This window comes from Coenobita brevimanus, chromosome 57, assembly GCF_032717465.1.
Source record: "Coenobita brevimanus isolate Jiangsu-jjx chromosome 57, ASM3271746v2, whole genome shotgun sequence".
Classification (NCBI taxonomy): domain Eukaryota; kingdom Metazoa; phylum Arthropoda; class Malacostraca; order Decapoda; family Coenobitidae; genus Coenobita; species Coenobita brevimanus.
The window spans coordinates 3010642-3025014 of NC_137010.1; the positions used below are offsets into that span (position 1 = coordinate 3010642).

At 42.8% G+C, this 14373-nt stretch overlaps 1 protein-coding gene across 1 annotated transcript in view; it reads left to right on the top strand.

The window, feature by feature from the left end:
- The window catches only part of LOC145402194 (fibrocystin-L-like), a 62684-nt gene that overhangs the window by 41298 nt on the left and 7013 nt on the right, over positions 1-14373 (top strand). Inside the window, exons 54-70 of the mRNA XM_080274312.1 lie at positions 10-143; positions 792-903; positions 1408-1578; positions 2208-2438; positions 3094-3261; positions 4365-4462; positions 4574-4693; positions 5308-5563; positions 6395-6712; positions 7224-7373; positions 7764-7913; positions 8366-8514; positions 10090-10278; positions 10471-10740; positions 11084-11254; positions 12804-13055; positions 13705-13943. Coding sequence (XP_080130438.1) covers positions 10-143; positions 792-903; positions 1408-1578; positions 2208-2438; positions 3094-3261; positions 4365-4462; positions 4574-4693; positions 5308-5563; positions 6395-6712; positions 7224-7373; positions 7764-7913; positions 8366-8514; positions 10090-10278; positions 10471-10740; positions 11084-11254; positions 12804-13055; positions 13705-13943 — 3178 coding nt within the window. The remainder of the gene's footprint in view (positions 1-9; positions 144-791; positions 904-1407; positions 1579-2207; positions 2439-3093; positions 3262-4364; positions 4463-4573; positions 4694-5307; positions 5564-6394; positions 6713-7223; positions 7374-7763; positions 7914-8365; positions 8515-10089; positions 10279-10470; positions 10741-11083; positions 11255-12803; positions 13056-13704; positions 13944-14373) is intronic.

Genomic DNA, 14373 nt, shown 5'->3' on the forward strand with positions numbered 1-14373 from the left:
TCTCCCCAGGTGTGTTTGGTCAGCTGCAGCTCCACGGACAGATGCTGGGCAAGACCTGGGTCAAATTGGGTGCCACTGCTGCACCGGGAGCCACACAACTCACATTGGCCAAGGCTGTGGATGCCACCTGGAGTGACAGACAGGTAGGTTACAATCAGGTCACATTGGGTTAGACTGGGTTAACCCCTTTACTCTGATGATATCTCTCACATTTTATTCATTGCTTGTTTTAGAGGCTTTTATGCACTTTTGGAGTGATTTTAAACAGGAGGGGTAAGATATAGCCTATGTTAAACCCTTCATTGTTACATATCAGTACATTATTGAATAAAATTGTCTGTTTCTAGCAAGAGTGAAATATAAAATGTGTCATCAAACTGAAGACATTTAAATTACAGTGTATATATCACCACTTGGAAGGACAGGCAGGTAAGATCAAGTTAGGTTAGGCAGATTTAAGTTATATTTAAATTAGGATTTAGTACAGCACAGGTTTAGTACTTCATGCTGGGGTATATTAGATGAGTTCAAGTCCATATAGAGTAGATTAGGTCTGGTTGAGTCTAGATAGGCTTTATTAGTTAATTCAAGGTCATATTTGGTCATGCCAATTCTTTGGTCATGCTGTTGATAGTTCTCTCTCTGTCATGCTTTCCCATTTTCATGTGTTATGGACCCTGTCTCACCACAGAAGACAAGGTCGTGATGATAATGATATAGAATAAATATAATACAGTCCTTCATCATTTATATGAACAAACCACCATCCTCTTTCTTACCCCTTCGTGCAGGTTGTCATCACCACTACAAGCAAAGAGACGCTGGAAACAGAGATTCGAACTGTGACTGCAGTTTCTGGCAACACCATCACCATAGATTCTCCACTTACTTATGAACATCTGGGTATTTTTCTGGTTTTATTTGTAGACTCTGTTTTGTTCGGATTTCAGAATTTTTTAAGTGAAGGAAAGGGGAGTCTCAGATAAAAAACTTTGCTCCTCAAAAATGTAAATTACTTTCCCCATTATGAATTTCAGTTTTAAGTATACCAATGTAGTGGCTGAGTAGGTATCATAGATGGCTACGATGCTGCCAGCATAAAAGCACCAGGGATTGAATATTGGTGTGGACTGCTAGCACCTCTTGACCTAGGTGTCCATCCACCTTTTGTTGGCTGTCAGTAAAATGAGTGCCTAGGGGAGATAATTGATGACCTGGATGATGCAGTGGCATTGTACCTCAGGGTGGTAGATGAATAACTGACCACAGGTTCAAAAACATAAGTAATGAAGACGAGCACCGTGGCTAAGCCCCTCATGGTATCTGTCCACACTTTTACCATTTTGCCTCTAGCTTCACCCTGCCTCACAAGCTTAACCTAACCCACCCAAACTATTTGTGGCCTAGGTGTAAACCACACACTGTCTGGGCTGAGTGGTCCGGTGCAGCTGGCGGGTGAGGTTGGACTTCTGACCCGCAACATTGTGGTGGAAGGCAATGTGTACCCTGGCTTTGAGAAGAAACTCGGAGGCCGTGTCCTGGTCTCCACACTCAATGATAATGGCGTTGAGTATAAAGGTGAGGAGCTGGAAGTTAATGGTATTCCTTATTAATCATCTTATGGTTGGATAAATTGTAGTAATCCATATTTGCTAATTTGAGATTATTTTATTATGCTGAAAGTGTGTCACAGAAGACTGAGAGTATTAATAGCCCTGTTGTTAATCATGTCATGATAAGAACAATTTTAGTTTTTTTATTTCAGCTAATGCCATGTGATTTTATTTAGCTGAGAGTGAGTAGCCATAGTAACCTGGAAAAGTCATTCTAGATTAGAATATTGTCAAATGCAAGAACTTTAGAGGCTTGGCTTATGAGTGCATGATGTATTTTGTGGTTCATTTCACCAGACTTTGTGAATGGCTTTACCTGTGTATTTTTTCTTCCTTGGATCCCACACACCAAATGTATGATACAGTACTGGGAAAAGGGTTTGGATGGTAATGATTATGATAAACTACGGTATGTCCTGCTCATGTCTTTCTGTATATTCTCATCTTATGTGATTGAAATGTACTTTTAGTGGAAACTGGGTTTGTGTAGCATAAGAGTAATGATGATGATGATGATGAGCTACCCTTCAGAACAATGACAGCAACGGTGATAATGGGATACCCTTTCAAAACCTAACTACCTCTTGACCTCAGGCAGTGCTCAGCTCTCTGGTGTGGAGTTCCGCAACATGGGCCAACTGGGCTTTGATGACCCTGATGACCCGAGGTTCTCCCTGACATTCCACTTCCTGGGCGTGGACACAGAGGAGGACAGCTACGTCAGCAAGTGCTCCTTCAACACCAACTACAACACTGCCATTGGGTTCTTCCACACCGGCAATGTGTCTGTTGAGGACAATGTTGTTTACCACACTGTTGGGGCAGGTTAGTGGCTTTTGAAGAGTTCTGGTGCTTCTTTAGACTTGTTGGGAGATTCAGTCTTCTGTGTGAGACTTGATCCCTCCTCAATATAAAGATGCCTGAGTGAGTGGATGCCAGAGCAGATTTCTGGTGTGGCAAGAGAGTCTTTGGGGATTTTGGTTTTTGTGTTACTTTTTATGTCTCGAGAAGAATGATGCTTTTCTTCGTTGTATTCCTTCTGCCCCCAGATGGTTTCATTCAATGTAAAGACCTCTCTTACTGATGTGATTAATGGAAGATCTGCATATCCTTAAGTTTGATTGTAGCAAGAACAAAATCATAGATGTCTTTTATTTATATATATTTTTTTCTGGTAAGTTAGCCATCAGTCATGCCTACTCACTACTTCACTCATCCTTCATCCATCTACCATCTTCCTACTACCAGTGCATCCATCTGCCTTTCTAACCATATCATTCATCCATCCATCCATCCATTCACTCATCCATTCATCCATATATCCATTCTTCCATCCATTCATCCATTCTTCCATCCATTCATCCATCCATCCATCCATCGACCCACCTGTCTGTTCCTCCACTTATCCATCCATTTGTCCACGTATCCATATTTCCCTCCACTTAGTTATCTCTCCAGTCATCCATCCATCTGTCTTCAGGCATCCTAGACGAGGGTGAGGGCAGCAAATACCGAAGGAACCTCGTGTCAGCCATGCTCTTCCCCGGCACCTTCAATGGGGCCAGTGAGGATCAGAATTTACACTGGTATGGCGGCTTCCACCTCAACAAGGCAACTGATGTGGTACTGGAGGGCAATGTGGTGGCAGGTGAGTGGAGAGAGTGTGGTGGAGGGGTGGAGAAACGGGTGAATGAGGGAGAGGGAGAATTTATACTGGTATGGAGGCTTCCTCAACAAAACTGCTGATGTGGTGATGGAGGGCAGTGTGGTGGTAGGTGAGTGGAGAGAGTGTGGTGGAAGGGTGGAGAGGAGGGAGAGAGAAAATTTACTTTGGTATGGTGCCTTCCATGAAACAAGGTTATGAGTTTGGTACTGGAGAGTAATGTGGTGCAAATGAATGGAGAGAGTGTGTAGTTTTACACGGATGACACAGACTAAAGTTCATATGGGGTAATAGGGCCTAATATTATCAGAACTTATGTCATTATAAAAAAATAAAAAATAAAAAATAAAAGGATAGTCTGGAAAAGAGTTGTACTTCCCTTCCACCAAACTCTCTGGCAGTAAGCCACACAGGAAAATATGTAAAGAAAGTACCTTCCAGACCTAAAACATTCTTTTGAGAAAGTTATGTAGGAATGGTTGTGAGTAGTCTGAAGAATTAAGTACTGTAACTGTTGTGCAGGTACATGATATATATTTTTGTACCTGTACCCTTGTTGCCAAGTAATTTAGTACTGTGATAAACTAGGAATCTGGTATTTGGACATGGAGAACAAGCCTAACTCTCCCAGTCAGTTCATAAGGTGCATTGTTAAGAGAGAAACAGTTTTCTTGCCATGTACTACATTTAATCTAGTTTAATATCATTGCTTACTTTGAATACAGGATTAAGAGCATATTAATGCTGTTATTAAACAAGACTTGTAAGTTAATGAAATATTATGCGACTGATATCTTTAATTTTAAGATAATGTCTAACCCTTGGTAAGGCAGCACTTTCCCTCAGCTGGAGTGGATAAAGTTAGCATATATGTATATTTGTCCTGTGAAAGAGAAATTTGGTTATCCCTTGTTTATTTACCTGTTGAGTAACATTGTCTTAGTTTTTATTCTTCTGTGGTAATTCAGTAGCATTGGCCTTAACTCTTATGCCAGTATGATTTGATGTTTTAAATTAATCCCAGCATTTTTTTTTCCCTCTTGATGACACTGTTACACAACCCACTGACTCACAAACCCTGGTTACAGGTTCACAGCAGGCAGGTGTAAGAACCTATGGGGAGGACTGCCATACAGCAACACGATGGAGCAACAATGAGGTTCATAGCGCCATCTTTGGGGTCCTGGTAAGTATGAGAGGGAGGGAGGGAGGGAAGGAGAGAGGGATGAAGAAAGATTATATTTTTTCGTAATTTCCTCCCATTCCCTCCTGACAGTCCACCTTTTCTTCCCCTCAGTTATGGAAGAAAACAGGCTCCTTCTCCGGCGAGTGTAAGAGGATCAGCAACTTCTACGCCTGGAGGATTGAGGACACTGCTTTCTATATGCAGCACTATGCCTCTCTCGTAGTTTCAGATGTAAGTCCTGAAATGCACCCTTTATGTACCAATACCCACTGTCCATAGAGAGAATGAGCAGATTTTTCCTTCCCAGCAAGATGATATCATTGGAAATACTCACCACCACCACCACCACCGCTGCCCCCCTGCCACCACCATCTGTATCCAAAAACCATTTCAACATTATTATCCTCATCATCATCCCATCACCACCACCACTGCCAACATCCACACCTTACCTACCTACCTACTGCCAGACGCCATAATCCTGTAAGGGGTGGCCATTTGACTTTGAGTTAGTTGTTTTACGGGGAGGGGCACTAACCCTCCACCAACCCACTTGTTGACACGTAGGGAGCACGTATGGTTTGGTTATGGGTTACCACCCAGCGTTGTAAATGGTTTCTTGGCTTATAGGACACCATTTGGCTTGTCACTCAATGTAAAGCCACCTGTAAAGGAAAGAAAAGCAATAAGAAGTGACAGGAAAGATGGGAGTAATAGGAAGAGAGGAGGGCAGGCACGGAAAAAGAATGATACAGGCTAAGGAAGAAGTAGGCAGCACTACATCAAGTGAGTGGATGATGGTATTTCCTATTAAAATGGCTAACAAACCTCCTCTTGTGATGCAGGTAGTATCAGTGGACAACAAACTGGGTGTGAACCAGCTCTCCTTCACTCCGCAATCCCTGAGTCACAAGTACGAGCCCAAGACCGCCACCATCAAGGACTCCATCTTTGTGGGCGCCTCACCCTCTCACTCCTGTGCCATCCATGAGTCCTCCTCCACCCTTGTTGACTTCTACAGCAAGAAGAGGTTCTGGGAGGGTGGGAAGAACAATGGGAACACGGGTATCATCTTTGGTACCTTCACGTCCAGTGTTAATAGTAAGTATATCATCTCCCCAGTCTTCACTGCCAGTGTTAGTAGTAAATACTGCACTGTATATCATCTCACTTCCCAAGTTAATATTGAGTACAGTACTGTTTATCATCTTTGCTGCCTTCACTTCCAGTGCTAATAGTGAGTTTATGTGAGGGTGTGGTTTGTGATATTTTGATGGCTGCCTCTGCTGTCTCGTCCATTACAAGCACAATCACAGTGCTACCCATAAAACATGAAAGAAATGAGTATAGCAAAGTTTCCTGCACACATCAGACACAGTGCTAGCTGACTGATATAGTACCTACATCCATAAGTCCATACATATATGCCACTTTAGTTATGCACCTGTTACAGTTCAGCAGCCAAGATGGAACAGTGGCTGTTTGAGGCCAATTATAAATGAATGTAGCAAGAATAAATAGAAATCCTGACTGAAATGGTTAACTTTTGCACCTTGTGGATGAGTTTGTTCATTTCACTTGTACAATTCAAGGTGTGATATTCTTATCTGGAAAAACTGCAGGTGGAGAGATTAGCTTTCATTAATCTCTTTATATGATAGAGGAGGATACCTTCCTGTGGTGGCACCCATATAACCAGACACCTTCACTGCCAGACTATACAAAAATACCACAACTCCTTCCCTATTCCCTGTCTGGGGGATGGTGGACTGCAAGAGAAGAATATCCTCAGCTTGCAGTTCACCAGGTTCCTTTCCAAATAAACCTGGGGCCACAGTAACAACAACTTTGAATAGGTTTTCTAAGGTGTACAGTATTAGGTCATCTAGTGGTAGGCAGCAAGAAAAATAACCACTACCCTGTACTCCACAGTGGCACCAAAGCACAAATTCAACGAGGCCTCCAGCTACCCTGCATTGGGTGGTGGTACGTACATCCAGGATGTCACTCTCTCCTCATTTGCCACACGTACCTGTGGAAGTGACATTGCTCTGATGACAAACAAAGATTCAGATGATGCCATACATCCTGTCTTTACCAGCGGACTCTCATTCTTGGATACAACAGAGGATAATAAGATGTTCCTCCATTTTGCTGACGTGGAAAAAGTGGACCCATCGGACTGCGTGGATATGGACTGTGATGGACACAAGAAGGTGGTTGTGCAGGATATGGATGGATCTTTGCTTGGTGAGTACAGTTGTAGTATTTTTTGACATGCACATAAACACTGGTTGTACATATATGCATGCATATATACATATGAATGCATGAATACCTGTACTGCATAAATATGTACATACATCCACAGTATATCCTCAGAATTCGTGAGGGTTAGGTTCCCCCAAATTCCAAAAACCACAAATAGTCCTCAAGGACGTAAACATAGCCTATTTCTCACAGACCCAGTTTACTCCACAATTTATTGTCATCATATAGAAGTCATTCACAGTCAGTATATTAAACACAGGATAATAATTTCATAAAAGTCTTTCTCTTTCCTAAAGCATTATAAACTGATGTTAGAGCATGATTAAGTATTTACAGCACAGTATTGTCAGGTGAGGGTGATGGCAATGATGATGATGGTATATAGTGATGATGATACTTTTCTCTCTCACTTTCTGAATCCTAGCTGACCCCATTTTTAGGTGACAAAAAAGTGTGGATGATGATGCTGATATATATATTTTTTTCCTAGGAACAACAAATGCCACATTGACATCTCAAGCCGAGCATGAGTGGGATGGTGACCGTAGCCACGGCGTTGGGGACTACCGCATCCCAGTCGCTCTCAAGCAGACACTTAATGGCTCACAGATATTAGAGAGCTCCAAGTATCCCAACAAGGGTGAGTACTGACAGAAAGAGTAGCAGTAGTAGTACTATCCACTCTCTCTATCCATCTCATAATAGTGGCTGCACAAAGATGACAGCATTGCAAGAGTCTTTCTGCCTATCTGTCTACTTCTATCTGTGTATCAACCCATCTGTCATATTCCCGGGTATATTGTGTAATGGGGGCTGCACAGAAAAGTCAGCATGGCAAGGTTCTGTCAGTCTGTCTTTCTAATTTACCTTTTTATCTATATCTATCTATCTGTCCATGTCAACCCTAGGTATTATGCATTACAGTGTGTTAGTCAGCATGGCAAGGATCTGTCTACTTATCAATCCATCTATCTGTGTGTCTACTTATTTGTCTGTCAGCCAATCTTTCTATCCATCCGTCATATGCCAGGTATCGTGCGCAATGGTGGCTGCACAAAGAAGGTTGCCTGGCAAGGTTGGCAGTGCTCTGGCCTTTCCCACCGCATGCTCATCATAGAGAGCATGGACTCTGACACTGAGATCCGACGACTCTCTCCTATCGCCCTTATTGCTGACCCAGGTATGTCGTGATGTTTGTGCAAGAGTAAGAGAACGATCATGCACCATATGTAATGATGTATGTAAGTACTGAAAGTTATAATACCCTTTTTACTTTCACTTGGTCTTAAATTACCATCTCGCACAAACACCCTACCCATAAAATGGTAGATATAATGATTAATATAGATACCGTAATAAAGTTGTATATCTCATTTACTTCAGCATGGCCAAAAATTGTTGTCTCTCCACCTTGAATGCAGGGTTTTAAGAAGGGATGATTATAAATATAACACTGATCATGAAGAAATGCTGTGCAAAGGATGTAGAGTCATAACCCAATACTGTACTGTATTGTCTTATTCTGCTATTGAGCTATGTGAAAAATGCAGTGAGGGAATGAAAATCTGGACCAGGTTGAGATGAAAGGACCAAAGTTATCACATTTACTTGACCTAACTGGACCTCCCACAGGCCTCAGTGGGTACGTGGATCTTGTGAACGGTCCAATGGACCGTGGGTGGTGCGCTGGATACACCTGCCAGGAGCGCATCTCAACCTTCTACACGGTGGTGGCAGCGCAGTATGTGTATGAAGTGGCCATGACCAGCACACCTCCACAGGTATAGTTGCCAGCAGAAGTCCTGTCAGTTTCCCTGTTTCTCTCTCACCATGGACATCAGCATTCTACAGTTGGCAGCAAAAGTCCTGTCACTCTCATTGATTCTCCCTCCATGGTCCTTTATATTCCACTATTCCACAGTTGGCAACAGAAATCTACAGTTAGCAGCAAAAATTGTGTCACTTCCATTAATTCTTTCTCCATGGTCTTTGACATTTGACAACAAGAATCCCATTACTTCCATTGATTCTCTCTTCATGGTCTTTAACATTCTACAGTTGGTAACAGGAGGCCTGTCACTTGCCCTGCTTCTCACTTCATTGACTCTGACAATCTACACTGTGCAGTGGAAGACCAATCACTTTCCCTGCCTCTTCCTCCATGGACTTTCATTATCAGCATCATGAATGCACAGCAGCCTGCACTGATGACTTAATTTGGCCACAGATCAGTGTCATCTTCTTTGGATTATCAGACTGGTTTTCAAGTGTTCATGGGGAAAAAAACAGGAGAGAAGATGGGGCTTTCGTTCCTGGTAGTACAGCCACAAGCATAAGTGACATGAATATTGCTAATATTTCTCCTACTTGTACTTCTCATTTACCTTTGCCTGTTAATATTCCTAAATTTCACCCTTTTCTACTTGTCACTTTCCTCTGGTAGCTAATATTCCCACATTTCACCCTTTTGTACATCTCATTTGGCTAGCCAATATTCATAAATTCACCCTCTTCTGTTTCTCACTTCCTCTGCAAGTTAATATTCCCAAACTAAGAGAGGTTTGGTATGTAATTCTGTTCATAGATAGTTCAGTATGATGCATCTAGGGGGAAAGTGATGAACCTGCATTAAATCTGAAGGAGACAGTGGAATACTGTAGTAAGCAAAGTTTTATCCTTGACTGTGCAGCAAGAGGCAAATGTTCGACCAACGCAAACAATCCCTATTATAAGCTCATTATAAGTTTGGGATCATAGAGTCAACAGATAGATGCCTGGTGGTCTAGTGAATTACGACACTCCAACTAGATGTGACCCATAAAGAATATCTAAGGGGTGGCTGGGGTTTATTGTTCCGTGCTGGGTATGAGTAGGGGCAGTTTATTTTGAATGTGAATCAGAAGTGCAGATGTGGATGTGATGTGGATGGTTGTTAGCATTAAGGGAAATGCTTTGAGATGATTTGGCCATCTAGAGAATAAAGAGTTTGAGAGACCTACTAGAAGAGTGTAAGTGAGGTGGAGGGGGGGAGGGGGAGGGGGAGATCGAGGAATAGATGGAGGGGTGAAGTGGAGAGGTATATGAGAGGAGAGTGAGTTGGAGGGAGGGTAGCCAAATGGTAGAGAATAGGGTAACAGGGAGGTGGGAATAAGGCATCAGACAGTAGATAGGTAGACAGATAGTCAGAAGTGTGAGAACTGGGAGGTTAGGGAACAAGGGAATAGGAAACCGTTGCAGTCCAGTGAGGAACAGAAGACAGATGAAAATGTAGATTAAAGATGGTTGTTTGCATATTTTTTCTTCCTAGTACACCATCCCCATTCCTCTCTCTCCCCTCACTGTGCTCTCCCCTTCAGCACATTCGCCTGCGTCTGCTACACTCTGACCCCAGCGAGGCTGTCCTCCTGCGCATCTTCTTCCCCAAGACCCAGCGCTATGACGTCTACAAGGGCGAGACCTTTGTGCCACCCACCAATATTGACAACACCAAAGCAGGCTACCAGCTTCACCCTGAGGACTCCCAGTATGAGCCAAAACTGACTGATGTGAGTATTTAGCACAATTAGTATTCTGAGAGTTACTGTAACTTTTTTAATCTCTCCTAATGGAAGGGCATATGTAACCCTTCAGGATCAGAATAACCACAGTAATCATAAGGTGAATCAAATCATCTGGAGATAGCAGTAATAGATGCATCACTTGATTGAAGGGGTTAACTAAGTCCAACTACCCAACAGCCCTCAGGAACCAACTACCTTCAGCGGTCACACAAGCTCCTACACATCGTTGTTCGAGGTGGGGAGGAGATCAACATCAAGACAACGCCCCTCATTGTCCTCACAACAGGGATAGTGGTGGACTCAGATGACTTCTTTGAGGCCAACATTGTGCAGAACCTGGCTGACCTTCTGGGCGTATCCAGTGAGAACATCCGGGTGACCAAGATTGTGAGGGAGGACTCAGGTGGACGGAGGAAGAAGAGGGCCACAGCAACGTACCAGATTGAGGTGAGTCCAGGGGCCATATTTTGTGGGGTTCTGTTGAAGGCCATGCAGTATTCCTTTGAGTTTAGACCGAGATGAAACTAGGGGTCATATATTTGTGTGGTCCAGTTTGAGATGAGACAGCAGGCCATATTGTCATGTAGTTCAGACAGAGTGAGAATAGAGGCCAATTTCTTCTGAGACTAGAGGAGATTGATTGCAAAATCCTCCCCCCCCCCTCCCTTTTTTTTTTAGACTGTCACCAAGATAAGAGTTGCCATGGAAAATCCCCCCCCCCCCCCCTATATAATGTACTGTAATGTTATTGTAACCTCCACTATTTTCATCATTTCCTTACCATCCCCAGTTTGAGGTAGCCACACCTCCAACCACCACCCTTACTGGCAATGACACTGCCTCTGAGGGGAAGACACTGACCCGAGAGGACCTGGACAAGAGCCAGACCAAACTGGTTAACTTCTTCCAGACCGGGCAGGCAGAGGGAGTTGATGTTAACATCACCATGGCTGCACTGAAGGTAATTTAAGCATTCTGTTCCCTCAGGTTGAATAAAATGTGGCACTAGGTGAAACTGAATACTAGAGCTGTTCCTACCATGAGAGGGTTATTTGTGATAGGTTTAACACTCTCAGGCTACTATTTTGTGCTCTTAGATAAATAAAACATCTAGCATTAGCTGGAATAGAAAACTAGAGTTGTTCTAACTAGGAGAGAGAATGTGTGCTATTTTGAGTCACGAGGTGACCAGAGGTACCACGTAAACACTGGAGAGGGATTGAACTGAGAGGCTGCCGGAGATCAAACAGCATGGAGACCCAACACACTCAAGCACATTGAAGCTTTTATAAATGATACAACAGTACGAAACTGCCAGGGACATAGGGCTGCCTCTCACTCCTATTACTTAAATAGTCTGGATTACAGCAGTCTAGCCTTAGGTTCCCCTGTGCTCCAGACATAGGGCTGCCTCTCTCTCCTATTACTTAAATAATCTGAACTACAGCAGTCTAGCCTTAGGTCCCCCTATGCTCCACAAGGGTAGTATGGATTGACTGTTAGCATTTTTATTATGAGAGAAGTCTTTACTTGTTTATTCCTGCATCTGCTAGTTGATGTTATGCATTGTAAAAGTGACCTGCTGTCATATGAAGATTTTAAAAACCCTAACCCTGTAAGTTGTCAGTGTTTGACTTGGGTAAGGGACATCAGCACTGTCATGGCTGCAGTTGAGACAGTTAAACCACAGGAGTCTGTTAGTAGCTGTAGGTATGGGCCACCAACATCCACTCACTTGTTGCAACCTTCAGGTGACTCTACACTGAATACCAAACAAATGGTTTCTTATGGCTCAGAAAATAATGAAATACTTTACATTGGGTGGCAATCATAGAACCAAGGACACCTCTTAATGCAACGGGATAAAACACATCTGATTGATTTTGCACATAAATGACTTTATCCAAGGGGTGGCTAGGGATCATTGCTCACATAATGGCACACATAAATGAGCAACTGGCCATTCTCGCCCTAAATGTATGGACTAAGTAGCCTATCCCCAGGCCCTTGCACTCCAGATTGGCAATCAAGGACTGGATGATAGCTATGTCTTTGTAACAGCAGTGATGTAGGAAGAGGGCAGATAAGCTGTCTTCTTCAGATGCTTCAGAATTTATCAGATTTGGGAATTGGCCTTCTTTTTTTCAATTTGTTGTAAATGGTAATAAAGGTTGTGTTCCAAAGTATCATAACATTTTCCATACCACTGGTTTTATTAGCTAGGGGACCGAACCAATTAGATTTGTAGGTACCAAATGAATTGTAAAAGGGAATTATTCTTCAGTTTACCATGATTTTCCAAAGGTTTGATCCCCAAAAGGTGACTAGAGGTTTTTCAATCATGGAACACTATAAAGGAAGCTGGTTATCTTTCCTGAAATGGATTGTATAGCAATAGCATTGTCTTACATCTCTACACTCATCTTTTTTTATCCGTTGGTGAAAAAATGACATCATAATAAAGTGACCGATAATGAGGACTTATTGTATGACCAATATTTCTTCAACAGATTGAAGAACCACTAGCAGCCCCTGCTATTCCTGGACCAAAGGCAACAGAGGAGGAAGGCTCGGTGGTGACAGGTGGAGAACTGTACAGTGTGACACAGCAGAAGAAGGAAGAGGAGTACCTTGTGGAGGTCATGGCGGGAGTTTCATACGACCAGCCTTCAGGGTCAACTCTTGAGGCTGGGGTCGCTAGTCAAGTTGTCACCTATGCTGTGTTTGACCCATACCCCAGCATCTCTGTACAAGATGGGAATGTGAGTTGTTCTTAAGTGTAATCATCATCCTTCATTCATCCATCCAGTCCTTTGTTACCCACATCCTAACCTTTTTATCCCACCTGAGGATTGGGTAAGATTCAGAAACAGCCAAAAGTGCAGAAGTGTGAGAACTGTCATCATTACCATCATGACCCACTTTTCCCACCAAAGCATGGGGTGAGGCGAGATCCAGAAAGACACTGATTTTGCCTGGTAGGTAATGTGAAATGTATATGCAGACTGAAGAAAATACCAAAATAGAGGTAGAGCCAGGTTTCAGAGTCTGAATAATGTGTGAATGCCTGAACCATTGCACTGGACATGCCATTGATAGTTCTCCGTCTTTCATGATTCGTTTCTTGTTCTGTAGACACCTATCTTATGGCATCCTTAGGTGGTAAAAACAAAAAAAAGGTCATGATGACGGTGAATGATATTGATATTCATGATGATTTCCGAATTTTCTTTTCACTCCATTTAACACCTGAGGTATAGAATAATGATGATGACTGCCATTTTTTGCTCCTTGATAATTTGCTCATGTTATTTATTTTCAGTGAAATAAGTTATTGATGATGATGGTGATGAAGATTGATTAATGATGATGCTTAGTTCTCTCTCTGATTGCCCCACCTCTAATCACCAGGGTGCCACCATTCAAACTCTGGGTCACACGAGTGACCCTTGGCAGTTCACTGCTTTCCTGCGTGGCGGACCAACAGGTGGAAATCTGATGGGTGTGAATCCAGTACCTTACAAGAATGGTCGAGTCAACTTCACGCAGCTGTTTGTGGACATGCCGGGTGATGGTTATGATATTTCATTCCAAGTGACACATCCAACATCCACACCAGCACTCACCATCAACCTTACCAGTACATTTAGGTAAGTGGGGGTGAATGGAGATGAATTCAGGAAGGGTATGTGTTCAGAATTATACAGCCTATGTCTGCACTCCCACTTATGATCAGCCTTACCCAGATATTTAGGCAACTGGGGTGATGGGGTAAATGACTGAGGTTGAGGGTACAGGAGAGGTGAGAATTTGGGTGAAGTGGGAGTGGGATGGGTTAAGGTGAGTGAGGTATGGCTGGGAATTGTTGATTACGAGTAAAATAATTTTAGTGTGCAGGAATGTGAGGGTGAGTACGTTTTGAGTACTAGAAGATAGGTAGCAACAGATATTAGTTATTGTGAGTTGGCAGAGTTAATTAATACCCTCATTATAATTACATCTTTATTCTGTTTTACTCCTGCTACACCAGACAATCTTACTCACCTCCAAAGAGATCCCTTGTACTGAAGTGTTTAAAAT